Genomic DNA, 19,877 nt, shown 5'->3' with positions numbered 1-19,877 from the left:
TGGAAGCTGTGCTTAGTATATTGTAATAGAGCGATATAATACTAGCTTAGCGCTCAAATGTATAAATGAATGTTCAACCCAGGTTTTGACTGTTTCAGCAGTCGAGCTTTGGAGAGACTGTCGCTCAAAAATCTAACATCACTCTATAAGCTTCGAAAAGTTTGAGCTATTTCTTATTTCTATTTTCGTGCAAACAAGATGGAAACATAAATGGAGTTCCATCTGATGCACTGTATGCTACTCATTTTTTAAACGTAGGTCAGTGTTGGGCAATACACAGATAACAGAATATGAATTCAATTCGGGACGATTCTTCTGTGTAAATAGTATTCGTGAGAAACGCTCATCTACATTTTAGGAACTCTGCGTTGAATTTTACGATAGGTGATCTACGGCTCAGATGTTGGGAGGCGTCTTAGGATAAAATTCCGACACTGTTGAAGGGAGATATCGCTTAAACTCAACAAGAACTTGTTGATTAAGTGGGGAGGGAGTAATTCAAGAAGTAGTTTTGGATCGCTAGCGCGCTACGGAAATTTAACCGAGGGTAGGAAAGTGCGTTTTCCATGACCAGAATTAATATGTATTGTATTACACTACGCTCGTCCTATCATGTCGGTTGAAAAATTATTTGCTCTATTCAACTGATATTGGCGATAAGAAGGTGACCTTCTGTTATAATAGCAGATATTAAATATTGTGGGTTGACCTTGAACAAACGGTCAAGTTTTTCGCACAATGGAACTACAGCGAGTATAGTAGAATGCATTTCTATACTTTGACAGGAGACCGAATGCTAGGTGGTTACGCAGATCTACTTAGTATACCACAACTTTACGCCTTTCAAGTTTTCTTGATATCCCAAACTATTGTTAGAGGAATTCCCTTCACGTAGAATTTCTCTAACTGTAGTCCTGATCGACGTAGTTCTTCAGGTCGATCTGGGTGCCGACTAAGCAACCTTTGAAGGTCGTATTCAGTAGAGATACATTTAGGATGGTGTTACCATATATTTATCTCCTAAAATTCCGATATGCAAATAGGATCGAGGAGAATAAAGAAATCCGCATTTAAAGAGGGAAGGGGCCTATCAGCTTTATGGTTGATATAAGAAATTACTCGTACTCCTAGTAAAACAGGATTATGTGGTCTAATACACATGAAATCTTAATCACTGAGCCCTTGACCTTTGTGTGGCGTTCTGAGGGACAAAGTGATTTTTATATCGTTCCTTGGCATGTAAACGAACTGCTCTCGTATGCACCAGCCTGATCGACGGTATTTACGTTTGTTAGACCCTCCTGCTCTCGCTAACGCTGCTCAGTAGCTGAACGATGTGACCTACTTAGTTCGTAGTTACCAGGAGGCCATTCTATATACGGAATTCAACAACTAACAAACTAATAGCACGACTCTGATCTGTCAGTATGCGTTTAATCTTATAGCAATAGCAGGCGTTAGTTAGCCGGCAACGAAATTGAATTTTCTATTCTTACTCGAACTCGATGATATTCCTGGGCTGGCCTATTGGCAGCACTTGGCCGGCGACGACTGTGCTTTCCGCTTTCTTAACATGGTGCAGTGTTATTCCATCCTCTCTCTATTGAACCAGCGGAGAGTCATCGAATCAGTTGTGAACAGGTTTAAGGCCGACATCCAGTAATTTGCTCTTACTGTTAAATCTTCGCTGTTTGCGAGCACTAACAGTAACCGTCGTCGCATTTGTAGGTTAACGGTGGAGGTAATGAAAGCGTAGAGAACGAACTATTATCAAGACCTACGTACATTGCATTGAATCCATACCCTATTCTCGCGATCTTCCCCCAAAGACGTAGCCGGTGCTTCGACCACCCCCCTCGCGCCGTTCCCCTTCCCCGGCGGCGACGCAGAGGTGAGTACGGTATGCGAGTCGGGTGACCCGTAGCGTGTGCGAATCTGTCTTTCGCCGTGTCGCCTATTCGCCGAGTGTGATGACTTTCGCGGGGTGAACAGGATAACCGCGAGGATAGCCAGGAGCTAGAAGGTATCAACGGCTGGGACGGCGGCAGCTGTGCCCGGGAGAATAGCATCACTGGTGTGCTGATGTGACACGACGGTAAAATTCTTGCGCAGCGGCCGCTATTGCGACTTTTGGTCGGCTAATGATAATATACGCAAGCGAAATGAAACCATTAGCTGCCATTAACATTGTCCAATAGCAGTAGTGTAGTAGTAGAATTAACGCTGATACTCCGTAGAGTGCAAGTGACGGCACTATTCAATGTCAGTGGCGTCAACCAGCCAAGGAAACAGCTAGGTAGCCAGCGAAGAAAGCGCGCGGCGACTAAAAGCAGAAACGAAGACAAACGCAGGACACCGGCGACACGCTTTGCCCTAAGAGGGCTAATAGCCACTTACAGCGTAGCTATTTCTTTCCGTCTGGTTTGTAGTGTTCAACTCAGTCACCTTCGTCATTTTCCCCAAGTCTCTGTCTGCACTGTACGGCCACCGGTGTCGCTGTTAACCAAAGTCCTGTGCACTGCTGTCTGGTGTGCGCTACAGTCTAGAGGGCGGAGAAGATGGGGTACTTATCCCATTGACAATCAGCGTTCGACTTCCAAGCAACTTTTCCGTGGCTTTCCGTCTTTATATCTCTCTCTCGCCCTCCTTTTTCCTTCCTCATATATGTCGACAACAAAAAGAAGAACTCCGTTTACAGCACGCGGTTATTACGCCATAGCGATTCAATAATTGGTACAATTTGTTTTTTGCTACAAGGCCACCGACATACTCTAGTCAGCCGGTCAAACGTGTCATAACACTGTCACTTTCGACAAAGGATACGATGGTGACGACGTGCAAGATCCCGTTCTAAAGTCACCGTTGTGACCATTGTACTATCGTGTTTTTGTCTTCTACGTCTGGTACTTAAGTGGCTAGGCACTACTTTGGACAGCTGACTACGTCTGGAGTCGAACCTCTACACCACCATGTGTTCCTAAGTTTAGAAAATAAACATATTATCCACTGCCCTATCACTGGGGCTTAACCATTGTCCTGAATGGTACTGTCCGACGGTGCAGAAGGCAAATAGCAAGAAGCAGTGTGACGTGATTATCGGCTCAAACTTGCAAATTAAGAATATTCGGACAAAATGCACTGACAGCTATTGACGACCGTAGTACAACCTAGCTGGTCACCGTGTCCGTGTTAAAGATAATCACAAATGCAACCAAGCGTGTGTGCTAGTCTCTGAAACAAATGCTTAAAGCTTTGGCAATAGGCGATTTGAAAACGAGGAAATGCGAAGCCTTTTTCATTTGATTGCTTGGAAAGGCACGTGCATTTAGGCAAAGATAGGTGGGGTGCTTTCCTAACAAAAAAAGAATACCATATTTATCTATCTGCAATTGGGCATCCAAGTGGGAGACGCAGCTTTCCACTAATTATCGTGCATGACCTTTGGATACCTACGCAATTCATATATTAACGTTGTCTGCTTTGATCGTCAAAAGGATGTCACTCAGATGGAGAATAGTGCAAATAATTTCAACGGTGGCTGTTACGCGCTGCCTTTACTGTGCATTTCTCGGGAGTGCCGATGCAGCAAAAGAAGGCGAGCTGCGCCTCTCCATAGGAACTCGAATCACTACCCACGAAGGCCAAGGCCACGTTGAGGTCTACCATAAAAATCAGTGGGGTTCGATCTGCGACGATGAATGGGACGAAGCCGAAGGCAGAGTTGTATGTCGTAAACTTGGTTTCAAAGGAATCGATGTTGTAACGTATGACGGAGAATTTGGTGCTGGACGTAAGTAAATGAGCTGAGAAAAACACATTTACGCACAACAGTATTTCAGCAAGACTGTTGGATACCGTGGAACATATATATTTTTATTTCTATAAAAATGTTCGGAGAATTTCACTTGACAGAACATTGATTTCAAATAGTGAGGTATTGTATTACGGAAACATAGGTCATCTAAAGAACTGAGCCCTATGTATAATTTTAAGTAAATAATTTAAAACTATCTTTAACCGATTGCTACCATTTGTCCAGTAGTGATGCTAGGTATTTCGTGATGCCATGGATGAAACTGACAGAAATACCGGGTCTCATATAAAAGGCAGATATATAGAATTTAAGCCGTGTGCACGGATCTGTGTCTTCTTGATTAGAGGCTTGGATGTCACAAGCTGTATTATATGATGTTAGATGTATTTGACAAGAACGCAAGATAAATCATGAATAAATAAGTACTTTACGAAGTTATAAGTTTTGGTTATTTTTTTATTATGCTGAAATTGATGTCACTGGGCTGGAGAAGGCAGACTTAAAAGGTAAAGTTCCGCTTACAACATATGCACAACACAAGTGACCTGCTTCCATCTTTTGAAAATTCCTGCTATTGACAAATCTTTGCTTAAACCCTATCTTCAGTTGATTTATGTAGCGTATCTGTATCAACTAAATGCAATACGTTTCTTGGCGCGTATCGTTATCTGATTTTGGTCTTATTAGAATTCGTTACTTCTAAATTTTATGTACGCATAGTTATAAAAACAATAGGGACTACAACCGGAATCAAACCCCAGTGCTTCTTCCATCGTAACGTTGGTCTGTGCTTTTTTATGGCAGGACAAATCTTTATGGATGACCTCTACTGTTCCGGTAGCGAAGAAACACTCACTGAGTGTCATTTTCCTGGTTGGCAGGTTAGTTAATATCAATTATTTGATGATTACTTTTTTATATTTGCATACAGCAATTACGATCTTTTACGTAAATTAGATATCGTCAGAAACTTAAAGGAGGATCTTTTGGGGGTAAGAGTCATTGCTGTTTATAGGGTGCGAACCAGTATGCCAGTGATTTTCACGCTCGGTAATTTCTAGGTTATGTCAATTCCTATTTTTAAGCAATATTTGAACAAATGCTTTTGCTCTAAATACTTCTTTGGACTACATCTCAGATAGATCCTCTACCGCATATATGATAGCTTTACCTGTCCGACTTTACTTACACGTGTAGGTACGGCTAAGTTGGAAGGGTATCTCGTTGCTCCCAAAGGCCTTGTTTTAGCCATATTTGAAACAAGGAATTACAATATCTATATGTGTGCATGTCTACTACGCAGAAGGTGCCATGGGAAATCACTGCAATTTGTCGCACTTCATTTAGAATATCAGAAGCGGATACATATGTTAATCTTCGCATACAAGGAAAAAGTCGACTAATGGCCAAAACAAAGCTTATCGGAGCAGTCTCGGACAAAATTTCGAGTCTTAACGACTATTGCATTGAAGCTGCGTAACACAGAGGCACAGACCGTAAATGAACTGAAATGAGATGCCAAACTAATCTAGAAAAATTTAACAGATATTTATTTCAATAAATAATTTAAAATCATTCGTAATTTCATAAATAAAAAAAAGCTTCCAATAGATGGTTTATTTGAGGAAGGGACTTAAATCTGGTGTGTCTGTCTACACCATTGTTGTTGCGGTATTTGACATATGCTTCGATATAAAATTTAATCAAGATGGGCACTTTTGTTGAGTTATATAACGTAACAGGAGAATTAAACAAGCACACATTAAATTTTTATTTTTTTTTCCGATCCGAACGTTCATGGCATTCAGCAGCATTAAACGGACTTAATGTTCGAAGAAAATTTAGATTATTATACATAAATTCAGTTGTTACAGATTATATGTATTTAAAGAAACCTTAGTACACTACCTCTGGTGAGGTTCATTATTAATTGTATTTAATTTTCTTAGAAAGACTATAGGATAATAATAACTGGTAATAATGTAAAAATACGAACTCACGTTCAATTTTCTTTGTGCAGAAATAAAGTTAGGCACACGGGCTTCTATTTTATTTCAATCATGAATGTGCTTGTTTTCGATGATTCCCTAATTTGGTTTTAGGTGCATGATTGTGAACCGACGGAACTGGCCGGCGTGAGGTGTATCCGTGAGGAAGAGACCACCCCTCGACCTTTTGTCGAAGTAGGTAAAAATGATGTAGGAATCTCGATTGTCGACCTCCCGCCAGACAAACCGCAAGATTTCTTCGAGCCCCTCAGGGTAAGGCGATGACGAACGAACGGTCAACTTATTCAGTACACAAGTGATAATGCTTATCGTAGAGCTCTAGGTTTTGCAGCTGTTTTGCGATCATTCACAGTGATGGGTTGTTGTTGGCAGGTATTTTTAAAAAAGAACTCGGGTCTACTAGTTGCCAAACACTTTTAAAAAATAGCTATTACGATATATTCAGTAGCTCAAAGGATTAATCACCTTCAACAAGAATAAACTCGTGGAAGGTTCATGCATTAATATACAGCAGGAAAAAGATTATAGTAAATTAATAAATAAATAGTAATAAATATGAAAGCTCAAGGAAACCTATCGTTCTAACGGTGGCCTCGTCGGTCTGTTCAAGAGGCTCTTCCCGACGGACCTCAGAATCCGACTCCGGAACGGTCGCACCCTGATGGAGGGTCGAGTCGAAGTGTACGACGAGCGACAGAAGCTTTGGGGTCTAATTTGTGCTGACGGCTTTGGTATGCTTGAAACAATGAGCGTATGTCGACAAGCTGGTAAGTAGTAAACGTCGAGAATGCTTAGAGGGTACGAAAACATTTCCAAACATACTTTTCCCTGAAGGAATACCCTGGATCAAATGGATACCTTTAGGAGCACGAAGATTACATAAAGTAACGTTCAGTAGATTTATCGTGTCTCAAACATGCCTGTGCGGCTGTGCGGGCTTTGGTCAGCCTTACACGGATTGTTATTGACTTACACAAGCGTTCGTTCGCAGTCATTGCGATCATCAATGATCTATCATCGGTTTAACATTTTAGTCACACAAATTTTTCGCCTGTGCTACTGTGTTATGTTTACAATGCGCGTAATCGCCGAATCTGCGTCAGAGAGACAGCTTATTTGATGCTGATTCCAGCAGAACGCTTAAGGAGCTAGCCTCATAGCGTATTGTGAGCTTTGACTGTAAACCCGTGGCGCAGTCTGCCTGATCTCCGCGTATATTCATGAGGAGTGAATAGGATCAACCCATTCGTGTTTTCTACATCAGAGACTTCTTATAATGCACTAAAGTTTGCCCAAATGGTAAATTGCGTTCAGCCATAACAGTTTCTTTAGGTGTATGTACAAGTATTCTGTTTTTTAAAAGTAATTTATAGCTCGTTTCTAAAAGACATATCCATGTGCCATTGGATCTCTTAATAAAGGTAATTTCCTCGATCAACTTGCCCAGCTTTTCCCTATGGGGTTCAAGACTGCAAATGGAGGAGAATGCTGTTCATTTTATTTCACAAGCTTTCATCATTTCACAGAGATCTCTTGTTGTTGTAAATAAAATGGCCGAGCCACGAGTTGAGTTGAGCCGTGCATAACAGAGTAGATTTTCTGGATAACGTTATTCGTTGAGAAATTTCTGCCATAACTCAAAACAGCAAAATCCCCTAGTCAATCTGAAATTCTGCAGAAGATAATTCGCTTGCGGTCCTCTTTCAAATTATCTTGCGCTATGTCATTAATAAAACGTGTTTAGAGGCTAAAATTTTTACCGAAATCTGTACTAGTACAGCTCGTTTTACAGTACAAACGTTGGCTCAGAATGCTCAACGAGCTTCGTGGGAAACGTTTTCTCTGGTGCAAATCGAAGCCGTACTTTGGATAGCGGCCTTACAAATCGGCGGTTAATAATACAAGTAGACACATATTTTTTTGTTTGTACGTACATGAGTGATCTTAAATGAAATTCAAGACAAAGAACTAATAATATTGTGCGCGCAACAGAAAGCCTTAATGCTGCAGGACATTGAATGTCGATCATTGAATCTCCTTGGCCGCTTATACGACCTGCTGCATTACAATTAACAATAATTAGAGCAATTTCTGATTCGAGCTCGTAGATCTTTGTCTCATCATTCGCGTAATAATCACTAATGTCGTCCATAAAGAGATATATATTGGAAAAAAAATCGTGGCATCTTAGTAAATTACTCCTTAGGCAAACATGTTTTTTTACAATCAACATCTAATGCCATTTTCGGCCAATGACGCTATGTTCACGGGCAAAAACTCAGCATCTAGTTTCAACGTGTCAGTGTTATAAGCGTATGCCTGTGAAGTCAATATTTTCATGGATTTTTTCGTTTAACTGTTTGAAGCGTATCTTGAGATATCTTGTACCTGAAGGGCGTTAGCCATTTATTGGTTTATGTTGCCTAGAGCCGTTGCCTGAGTAAAGAGAACTCGGGTTTATGGAATTGAACATCTGTTTTTCCAACCAACAATATAATTAAGATCAACTAACTTTGAAATTAAGATTCCTTTCAGCCAAAAATCCACTAGGAGTCCTGAAGGACCTCTAATTAGAAAGAACGCATTTAGTATAATTTACACATATCTTAGAAATGAAACAGTCCGTTTCATTTACAACCATTTTGCTTACATAGAACATGTTTGCCAAAATCGAGAACTTTTCAGAATAGACATTTAGGTATTGTCTGTCTCAATTTCTCTTGGAGAAAGCTATATAACATTGCAGCATATCGTTTCAAAAAAAAATGGAGACAGAATTCATTTCAATAATCATAATAGCTTTTTTTCTGTTGTCCGATTGTCATTTCTATGTATTCTGATATTGGAAATTATTCTAGGTTTCGCATACGGCCAGCAAAGTGTTCGGGGCTCGGCTTTCGCAACCGTAAATATTTCTTCAGTGCCAATATTGATCGTAGGTCTCAAGTGTAATGGCGACGAGCAAAACCTGGCGGACTGCAGATACACACCTGTGATTGACACCTGTCCTGATAACAGCTTTGTTGGGGTCGTGTGCGCTGAAGGTTTGCTTCTTCGCGAATGTTGACATTGATCTTTGCTTAACCATTTTCGCAAGCAAGATTTTAAGTGGTCTTAATTCAGAGAACAGAATCGTTTTTGAATCCTACAGGAACGCTATTAAAGGTGTTTATAGGAACCTAGAAGACAACTTGGTCCCTTTAGGCTATTTGTGATCTCTGAGTTGAACGAAAAATACTCTGATTGCTAAGACAACAAATATCCGTATCGGCATGACTACTCATGAGACTAATCAGAAGTAAACTTCGTTTTTTAAAGCAATTCCAACAACGAATAAACGATAATGTAATGATAAGCACGTAATAGAGCTTGGAAGGAAGCCCGTCTTTTCTACTGCGTCCTTTCTAAAAACGCAGAATGGCAATTTCTATAATTGAATTTCAACAGGTCTGTTGTTTCGCGAGAAGCTAACTGAGCTGTTGCTTGGTCGGCCTCGAACAGACCACAATAGAAGGAAAACAATGACCATTATTTAGAGTTTTTGGACAAATTTTAGCTTATTACAACCAAGCGCTTGCTATCAATATTATGAATGATTCCATAACATAATTTAATTGCCAATAAATGCAATCGACTGGCAAAACACCACCGCAAACCTGACAAACCACTTAGTCATAATTGCGGCATTGATTCGATAACGTTTTTTGGTTACTGCGTTGATCAAGATAAACTGCTAATACTTTATTGGCACCCAGAGCTGTTGCTTCGTTTTGTTGTCCGTCCAATATTTTCGCCAAATCTCTCGTATGCCACGGTTTCCTTATATTCAAAATGATATATATGTGGGTAATCTGTCGCTTATAAGCTTCTTCACTTTAGTAGAACTTCCTGATTTGGTCATCGACAAAGATGAGTTAGAGCGTTCGACATACCTTGAAGACCGGCAATTGACATTTCTTACCTGTGCGATGGAGGAAAACTGCTTGTCGTCTTCAGCGTATGAGATTGCAGATCATGACCGTTTCTATTTTAGTCGCAGGTAAAGTTCGCTGAAACATATTTATCATGCTCACGTTCGATACAAGACATAATAATAGACCAACACCGATTATCGTATCGCCATTTGGAATCATATAATTGACGATGATCATCTATATTGTAATACGTTATAAATTAAGGCAACATATATATGCGCCGTGGTCGTCACGTTCCACAAAAAAGCTATTGTACGTTTAAATTGGGTTAGCTAAATGAATGTCACTCTCTATCTACCACTTCTTTGCTTTCATGGGGAGCAAGGCTTCTGCGTTTTACCACTCGAGTGGCGAATACCGGGAGCATCTCATTTCGACCATTCTTACCAAAGGACCAATGGATATGGCACGCTTGTCATCAGTGCGTATAATGAGTTCAATTGATATGTTAATCTTCACTTTTGGCACGAAAGTTGTAACCGTGTAAGTAAATGTATTATATCCCTGTAGTCAATTCAATGCGCAAGTCGGATTTTCATCCAGCTTACTGCGGGAATTTCCGATTCGCCAAGTGACCATCGTTCGAAACGACGAAAACTAACACTTTCGAACTTGCGTTAGGTTTATCAACGATAAAAAGCTGGATTTGTTTTACTAGGCAAGAGGTTTCATATGGGCATGATTTTTCCACAATGAACTTCGAAGAAGACTTTTTTTTTTTCGTATCGATGTGGTCAGACTGTCTTTCATCGCAAAAATTTGTTTCATACACCAGCTGTACCCATCGTAGCTAGGGTCTCCTTCATAGATTAAAAGTGTGTTACCAGATGATCTACACGTTAGCACGCTGTCCTAACGAAATTACTAAATCTGCGCGCTGATGTTTTCAAACTTGCTGAATATGACAGGGCTGCCTGATGTCTATATTACGAGCGCCTTTACAGCCTATAGTCTACAAGCTACTATTGAACTTAGTCACTGTTGCGTACTCACGTTCATAAAAGAAACTGAAGGCGAAGGAAGCCGCAAAGCCGTTCTCAGCGTCACAGAAATCGTCATTAACGAAGGACTGCAGCTTTCGAGAAAATCAAAACAAATTATGACCTTAGGTGTACTAGGGGATGATTTTCTTGCGATCTTAATGTGAAGGCTTTTTCTTTAGTCTATGACTAAAATATTCGTTGATCAGGATCTAATGCTTCTAGCCGATGATTCTGATTGTATCAGTTTTGATGTGTGAGTGTTTTTCCACTCCCTGATTTACCAGGTAGTGTAAAAGATATACAAGAAGCCCCAGAATTTAAAGTCGAACTATTAGGCTTAGTAATTGTTTTTCCGATAAGAACACGGGGCGCCGATAGTTTATTTTATTAGTTGTCGTTTTCAAGTTATTAGTTGAAAAAAATAACCTGCCAGCTATGACTTTGGAAAATAAGTACACGTGCGGGAACTACTGCCTTGATAGAGAAAGGTGAGTATATGCTCATATGAAAGAAACCCTGGGTTGGACACCTAGCCTAACCTATTGATTAAGAATTACTAATAGTCATAAATCAAATACTGACTATCCAAAGTCAATTACGCTTGATTTTTCCCGATTCTAAGGTTGGAATATAATCTAAGTACTTATGATAGTTGGATGGGATTCTTGCCAACGGAATTTCATACAAATTAAAAACAGAGGATTTTTATTTGTTATGATTAAAAAAGCTTCTGATCGAATAATAATATCTAAATCTCATGTTCACGTAAGCATATACGCAATGTTAAAATGTGCTATACCAGTTCGTCTTGTAGCTTGAATTGACCAGTAACTAACCCATAGAGCACACTTTCCTGTACACTCGCATCGAATTTGTTCTCCCACAACCACTTATTTTTCTTCAAGCGATAGGCGTCGAACGATATTATCGTCGTATGTTTTACTTGCAAAATGTCTCGTACGGATCTTAACTCAACAGGCACTACCATTCCATGGAGGTCTTCGCACACTACGATGTAGTTAATGCAACAGGCCAGAAAGTGGCCGAGGGCCATAAGGCATCCTTTTGCCTTGAAGATAATTTCTGCGATCAGACAACTACCCAGGTTAGTGACAAAGCGTGGAAATCTTCGCAGCATTCCGAAATTTGGCGAGCTAAAACAAGTTCTGACAACGCTTAACAAGTCCTCATAAAAATAATGATATTAAACGGGTGTAAACAAAGTGATTCTGCGAGAAAAATTAACATAAAAAAAATTCCACGTTAGTATTTGGTACACCAGCGCAAAACATGCACCTAGGACAATTGAACACTATTCGGCGAAGTATTTCAAACCAAATCTGTATTTGAGTACAGGTAACTTCTTCTAAAATAATGTTCAAGATAAGAATTAACTTAAGTACAATTATCGTTGAAATAAAAGTCGAAGGAAGGTCCATTGTGAAAGTCGAAACTAATGTACGTTCTATACTCTATAGAACTTCGATACGAGCAATCAGAATTAGATCAGTGCTATATATTTTTTTTAATATAGAGCTTATTTCTTAGAAACCCAGAACTGCAGTCTCGACTGCCACCCTCTCTAGAATATTTGACACAGACGAAGCAATTGTCTAGGCTAAACAGACTGCAAATTCAGTGACAGCTTCGTCTACTTAACCATTGTTTTTGGACGGTAACTCGCTAGGTTAAACGTGGTAATAAATGAGGTGTTTGCCTTTGTGCAATTTTACTTTAAAGGATCATGTAAGCGATCTATTCGATATTGCCGTTTCACGATTAATGCTTACATTACCATAAAGGAAATATAAATTTTGAGACGTTGTTGTTGTTGTCTGGCCCAAGCTTCGATGACGTAGCTCAGTTTATCAGCATAAGGCTTCCGGTAAACCATTGCTGAGATTTGGGTTTTTTTTTTAATTTACATTTTTGTGCTGGCAACTAAGAAGGCATTTATCAAGAAAGCACGCTCGCTAAGCGCAGGTGAGACAAACGTTTGCGCTCGTATAAAACTAACTTTTCTTCGAAGATTTATTCTTTCAATTCTGCCATATTTCATGTCATATATTGAATTAAAGTTGATTTATTCGCACATAGGAAATACCTTCCAAACAGTTTTTCGAGACGGAAAGGAAAATGCCAACAGCATGACCACGCCAATTGAGTAACCACCAAATCATACAGAAATAATTGTACCCTCTACGAATTTATTTTTCTGTAACCCCCACCCGATGAAAATTTCGGAGCTTAGGCAAACTGATGCTGACTATAGGTTGTATACTAGTTTAGTTAGTTGTATACTAGTTCCTGAACCCAAATAGAGGTGGACCTCAAATATACACAGCTGTCCGAGATCCTATGTTTTGGATAATGTGTCTACATTCGGTTCGTTTTGGTTGGGCTCCATTGCAGCGAATGTATATCGTAAAATAAATTCTGGCTTGCTAATTATATCTATTGAGATAACTGAATAAGCCGAAGAGGCGGCTTTGAATTGTCATGAAGTTCTGTATAGATTCAATGTAAAGTTTATTTTTAGCATTCGACTTACGGTGAGTTCCACCATAAAACCCTGCGTTCGCCCTTGATAGAAACAATTTATTCTAATAAATATGCCTTTTGAGGGCGTAATGCCTTTCACTGCTTTGGTGCCATATGTCTGGTAAAGCTTTACGTCTAGTGAGCTGCGCACTTGAAGAAACAATGATAGGCGGGACATGTACGACACATTAATTATATGAGAAACTGACGAAAATACTTTGAGAGACAAGGATATAATTGTTGAAGACGACGTTGCAAAGAAGGTTAACAGATGTCATCTAAAGAGCAATTTTTTTGACCCGTTACCCATGCCCCTTTCGTAGCCGACATTCGACGTCCTAATAATTACATATGAACATTCGTTACTTTGCTTATTTTGATTATGGTTGGTATGTTTAACGGCCTCTAAATTGCTGACTTATCCGTCTGCTAAATAATCACATTCTAGCCGCTTTTTTATCATTTACCCTGCTCAGAGCGATAGCAGATTGATCAATCTGATTTATTTATTTTTGGGAATTTTGTATGATTTCAGTGGAAGTAAAGCTAATAACGAATCTTATTTTATGTAGGTTTACGCATGCGCAAACTATGGTGATCAAGGCATCTCCGTCGGTTGCGTGGATACGTATCTTCACAACATTGACTGCCAATGGGTGGACGTGACCGATATACCTGTAGGAAACTACACGTTCAAGGTACCAGCTCATTACATACTTTGATTTATAGATATATACAGAAGGTGCCATATAATAATCATGTCATATATATATAGAATACGAACTCCACGACTCTACACTATAATCTAGTTGATATTAAGCCTCCTGGCTTCATACATACAATTTTTTTGCCTTATCATAATTGCTGGTCGCTCAGACGGCGCTGGATTCGCTGCCATTTATTATAATAGCCTCTGGCAGAATCGGCTGTTGCTCGGATAACAATAAGGGGCATCATGTTTTGTCTTTTTCTCATTAGCATTTGCCTTCCCTTTTTATTTTTATAAAATAGGGCTTACTCAACATCTAAGTGCAGACATTAATCGTTTTCATTCAGCTAGGAATAATTTTCTATATGTTAGTGGATTTCTCTACGGGGACAAACGAACAGAGAGAACTACGGAAGACGGAAAGTTGAAAATGGAGCAAAGCTATGCAGTGCATTACATGATTTTTGTCACCGTACGACAGCCATCGTGAGCTGATATAGACAGGTCGGGTTTTGGCGATATCTATTTTTCAAACTTAAAGCTGCTTAGAAGAAGAACGAGAACAGCTAACTTTCACTAACTATTCACGGTAAATTGTGCGTTACGCATACGATCACTTTTTACACCGTACATCGTGGATTTAAGCCGTTAGGCACAACTTCAGATTGTTACCCGTACTATTGCTGTTGTTCCCGGCTTGACACCGATGGCGCAATGGCCTTAACCATTTTGTTTTACTGCGAGCTAGTATTTACGGCAAGTGACCTGTTCATTTTATGTAAAAGATGCGATGCATGATTCGATTAATAATCTTGATTGACATAAGAAAAATTGACATGCTTGATAGCTTGAGATGGAACAAAGTGTGATACACAGAACGAGTTCACTTTAAGCAAAATAAATATTTGATTCTTCTGAGAACATCACTTCTAAAGAGATCATCAACCTGATTAACACAACTAGGCCAAATCTGAAATCACCATCGGAGCAATGGGTACCCATGTTATATCTCAGACTTACGCTGGTCATTAACCGCACTCGATTACAATCAATCCCTAGTTATCAATCAGCATTACTCAAAACGAGTTAATGGGTTGGGTTGTTTGTTTAAAAAAATATGTCCACTTAGTTACATTCATCGAAGTAAGCACATTGCAGATCACGGTATCGCTTTCTCTGCAGCACTTCCTTCTGACGGGAGGGTTGTATTCGTTCCTTACAATGCACGAGTTACCCCTAATATATGCACTCTGCTGTTTCAATTCACTTCCATATTCGCGTCTGATTGTCTCTACGCCCGTTGACTGAAGCAATTTCCTTCGTCCACACATCACTTTCTGTCTATTCCCACCTGGCTTTGTACGATAAAAATCAGTCACAATTTCAATTTACGCTGGCCAGATGGGGTAACATCCCTCATTTCCAGTGAGCAAATATTTTTGCTCTAATATATATATATATATATATATATATATGTGTTAGTTTGAAACCAACGCCAACGAAAAAGGCGTGAATAAGGTCATTTTTACTTAGCTGCTCCGTTCACTGATCCGGCCTCGTTCTCCTCCTCCTCCCCCCGTTGATTGCCTCAATATCTGATATAATGATCTGTGTATTCATATTATCTGGTCAGTCCTATTTTCCAGCGATGTGCTTTAAGGCCACCGTGAAAGCTTCCATCACTAAAGAGTACTTCATCATCCCAGACCTCGTCGAATGTGCTGATTGTTTTCGTTTGAGTTTCGGCCGCTTCGTTCACCACCCGGCTAATCTCTGTCTGTTTTCAAATGAGAAGATTTACATATTGTTACATCGTTTCGTCTGTTGCTTGGTTTCGTGGGTTAGCCGAATAGTGCTCAACATCGGCCATCGTTTCTCGAAGCTTTGGGTAGCTTTATCGAAACATAGCTTTAAGTCAGAGTAGTGGGTTTTTACAAAATGCTGGAGGAAGAGACTCATACGCGAGGGTATACTGAACTATACGTACTATACATGGCGAAATGTGCTGAGCGACTGTGGTCAGTCGCAGCCCGGTTGTGTATTACTATAGTATGCGGAAAAAAAACGTAATCTAAGCACAGCCATACACGCATAGGGAATCTCTGTATTAAGTCGTTTGTATTCGCTCTGTCTCCTATCTTGACGTGTAGTGTGGTGTTATATAAACGAGTGCATTTTAAGTAGACGATTTTACACTGGCTCAGAGGCTATAGTAAGTCACAAATTACGCAAGGGTTCGACTAGTCTTCTTTTATATTTGAAAGCTAAAACATACCGCAGGCAAACAGGAACCAACAGCCCTGGCCACCTTCCATTGTTCAGCATCCGACTTCGGTTGCGATGGATAATGACCTAGGTTAAATGAAAACGGGGACGAAGGTTACGTACTCTCTTGGCATAGTGACGTTTAACTTTTCTTCACCAAGATCAACACATTTGAAGATCCTGTTCTGTGCACAAAAAAGTAGACAGAGACAGCTTCCGGAGGTTTAACCGTTCGACGAGCATGTCGCAAAATATGTTATTAGCATTAAAATCACCCAGGTCGACTGCACGGGACGTAACGAGACGAGGTAGCTAACCAACAGCGTTCCGCAAGAAGAACTGAACCACATAGGCTGGTTAAAACAAGCAACTAAAAATCGTTCAGTAGTCTCTACAAACGTGGAATTTTTCGCGTGAGCTGACCCCCTAAGCAAAAAACAAAATAATGACGCAATAAATATTTTATTGTCTACCCGGGGGGCATCGAAGAAGGAACAACTTACACTATAATAGTAGCGTTCTGCAGACTTCCTTCGCTTATTTTGTTCAGGTGAGCGGTCGAATATTAATAGCAATAATAGTAATAGTGCTGAATATCAGCAACAACAACAACAACTAGCGTATACTAATGTTGTAACGTCACTGTGCTGTCGTAGGAAAAACAAAAAGGGTTTAACGTGTATAAAACCAGTGCAGTTAAGTGTACGATCTTCTTTTGCTCATGACAGCGTATCTATGCACGGTCTAGATGAAATCATAAAATGATATCATCTGTCAAATGAACCAGGTAACAATCTGATAAGGTTCAGACTAAGGAAAGTATCATGTTGAATCATATTACTGGCAGGCTTCGACCGGCTCTGTCCAATGAAGAAACCGAGTGTCAGAAAGAGCAACTATTCATATCACGCGGCAATTTTGAGTCTGCTAAATTCTTACAACATTCTTCATTCCGTGCGCTTGTCGAGAAGTCGACTAACGAGTAACGGTGACACTGCGAATTGGATGAGCGACCCATTAGTTCAGATAGATAATCATATTACAACTGAGTGACCGAAAAAGTTCTTATTTCTCATCGTACAATTAGGACTGGTTATTTACATACAAATAATAGATATTTTTTTTGAAAGCGAGTGCCTCATTAAGCCCGATTGATCACATTCAGCAATGACTTTGTTGAATAAACCGCTGGGTTGGGGATCATTATCGATGTTGTCTTCGAGCAGCCACCAAGGCCGAACCTAGGCGAAATTACTCTGAGCAACGACATCTTTTTGTCACTGAATCATGGGGAATATTTAAAAAAATATCACTATCAAAGTAATTTGTTTAGCAGTGATGTTACTTCCAGGTGAAGATCAATCCCGATTACAAACTAGCCGAGGCGACGTTCGATAATAACGCGGCTTCCTGTGAGCTCATCTACACCGAACAATATGCAGCCGTAAGAAATTGCCTCTATGAACGACCCTAAGGGAACAAGATTGAATTATATAATTAAGCCATTTCCTATGCGTGCTAGATTCAATCAATTGACAGCCTTCGTCCTAGGCCAAAACTGCCACTTCAGTATGAACGTGTTGCGCGGGAGAAGAATATCACTCTAATTTGATTTATTACACTGAACGTCCATCAAAATGTACATTGCCACTTTTCGGTGTGCCTCCTGATGCATATGCATAAAACAGAATGCAATTTACAGAGCTGAGTTCAACGAGTCTGAGAACGGCAAGCATATTCTTCAATTGGACCTTATTAGCACGGCAATGCGTTGTACCGCACTGAAGATTCAAGATATTTATTAGATATTCTGTCTCTTAGTCTAGATTAAGACAGTTTTAGAAACCAATTCATATATATGGTGCACATGCACACGGATCATATATAATCACTTATGTATATAAGGCCATATGACTTACAAAATAAATTTACTACGACTATAGATCATATCGGCAGTCGTTTTTGCAATAAATGACCGACTTGATAAAACAAAACAAACCTAATTTTTACTAGTACAACTTTAAGGAAACTTCAGTGAAGGTAAAAAGCACTAAAAATAGCTGTTTCTCGTTAGCAAATGGAACAGATCTGTGCGTTCGATCGGATTGTAGTTTGTGAACGGCGCTTCTGCGCGCGTCGCAGAAGTAAGACTTTTGCGTTATACTGTACCCACAGTTCGGATTAGCTGACTTTTTTTATTTCAGTTACATGCGTACTGCGTGCACAGAAGCTAAAACGGCGCAGTACAATGGAGACTGAACCCTTCCCAAAAGTGCGATACTCTTATTGAATTCGATCTCGTTTTACTGTAGCATTTGGTATGCACACATTTAGTCCAACGTAGTTCAACAATAAACTTCTTAAATAGTGGAGTCGATGGTCGTGATTCAAACCTGTGAAGTATGGCAGCCCCAGTAGCGCTTGTCTATGTGCTTTCTATGAACGCACACAAAGTACGACCATTGAGTCATTCGATGGTTTTAGATCCACGATCACTTCGTCATCCGTGCAAACGTAGAATACATTGTTTGTTCTCGTGATCCCGCCTCATACTTTAATTTTAAGCGATTCTCTTCGAATTTGTCAATGTCACGCCCATGCGTCGACCGAAACCAATAGAAAGCCAACAGGTTGGCCCCATTAATTAGCTTTTGAGGTAATTAAATGTGGAATGCCAAAACATGAGCGAGAGTAGTTTGCTAAGGATCACGAGGCGAAAATTAACTGCTTTCAATGCACGATGTACGATCAAGCGACCCCGTATGTTACCAGTAACAGTGAACTATCGAATTATAGCGGAATATTTGTGTTCCGTACACTGCGCGCCACCTATAAACATTCTTTTCAAACAATGCGAGAGTTTGTATGTACCGAATTGCCTATTATTTCAAGTGGGTCAACAGCGCATTGTTTCCATGGCGCACAGCGTTGCGCAATTAGTCTTTAGCATCTATAATCTATGAGTTTGCTAGCAATTGTGGTGCACGTGTTTCTTTCACGGGTCACATATATTCACTTATGTACGCTTTCACAGTCTGCGTTTTGCCATTCTCGTTGACTGTCGTCGGGGGTGCTTGACACCGTGTTTAGATCATCGTCGAAAAGGTTAAATACCCCCTTCAGTAAACTTTTCCCGCTATTCATCCGCCGCTTCAAGTATCACAACACTGTCTGATCAACCATTTGCCCACTAGCAGTCTGCAGGCGGATGATTTCAGTTTGCTCTAGTCATCGAAACGTTTTATGTCATCTATTTCTGGTACTTTGCTACGGTCATGTTAATGTCTGTTGTTTGATGTTCCTGAACTGTTATATGTTCATACTAAGCCTTTAAATCCTTTCTGGGTCCATCTGTTCCTTTTGATCTGATTATATGGTCGGCCGTACACATGGACGTTGTTCCATCTATCTCTAATACGTCAAAGATCACTTTTAGTTTAATTGTCGACCAACTACTGTCAAAGGGAACAGAGGAAAGACCAGCTCAAAGCATAGAACGCCATGTACAACCAACCGCCATTGCTGTTCCCGCCACGTTCCCTGTGTACGTTTCTGCACGCAGTGGAAATGCCTGACACAAGA

The 19,877-nt window shown here is 40.0% G+C and overlaps 1 protein-coding gene across 2 annotated transcripts; it reads left to right on the top strand.

The window, feature by feature from the left end:
- Positions 1-2,033: 2,033 nt before the first annotated feature.
- Positions 2,034-18,242, top strand: LOC111264803 (lysyl oxidase homolog 2). 2 transcript variants are annotated; one of them, XM_022840980.2, is made up of 10 exons: positions 2,034-3,790; positions 4,619-4,695; positions 5,917-6,075; positions 6,434-6,590; positions 8,682-8,867; positions 9,703-9,862; positions 10,123-10,218; positions 11,759-11,885; positions 13,894-14,019; positions 17,647-18,242. In XM_022840980.2, the coding sequence occupies exons 1-10, from the start codon at positions 3,496-3,498 to the stop codon at positions 17,767-17,769; spliced, it is 1,506 nt and encodes a 501-aa protein (XP_022696715.1). In that variant the 5' UTR covers positions 2,034-3,495; the 3' UTR covers positions 17,770-18,242. The 2 variants fall into 2 exon arrangements, with proteins under 2 accessions (XP_022696715.1, XP_022696716.1); XM_022840981.2 differs by having other exon boundaries at positions 2,036-3,790; positions 9,706-9,862.
- The last annotated feature ends 1,635 nt before the right edge of the window (positions 18,243-19,877 follow it).

Source organism: Varroa jacobsoni, unplaced genomic scaffold (genome assembly GCF_002532875.2).
Source record: "Varroa jacobsoni isolate VJ856 unplaced genomic scaffold, vjacob_1.0 scaffold_900, whole genome shotgun sequence".
Classification (NCBI taxonomy): Eukaryota; Metazoa; Arthropoda; class Arachnida; order Mesostigmata; family Varroidae; genus Varroa; species Varroa jacobsoni.
This window is presented reverse-complemented; position numbering and strand designations above follow the sequence as displayed.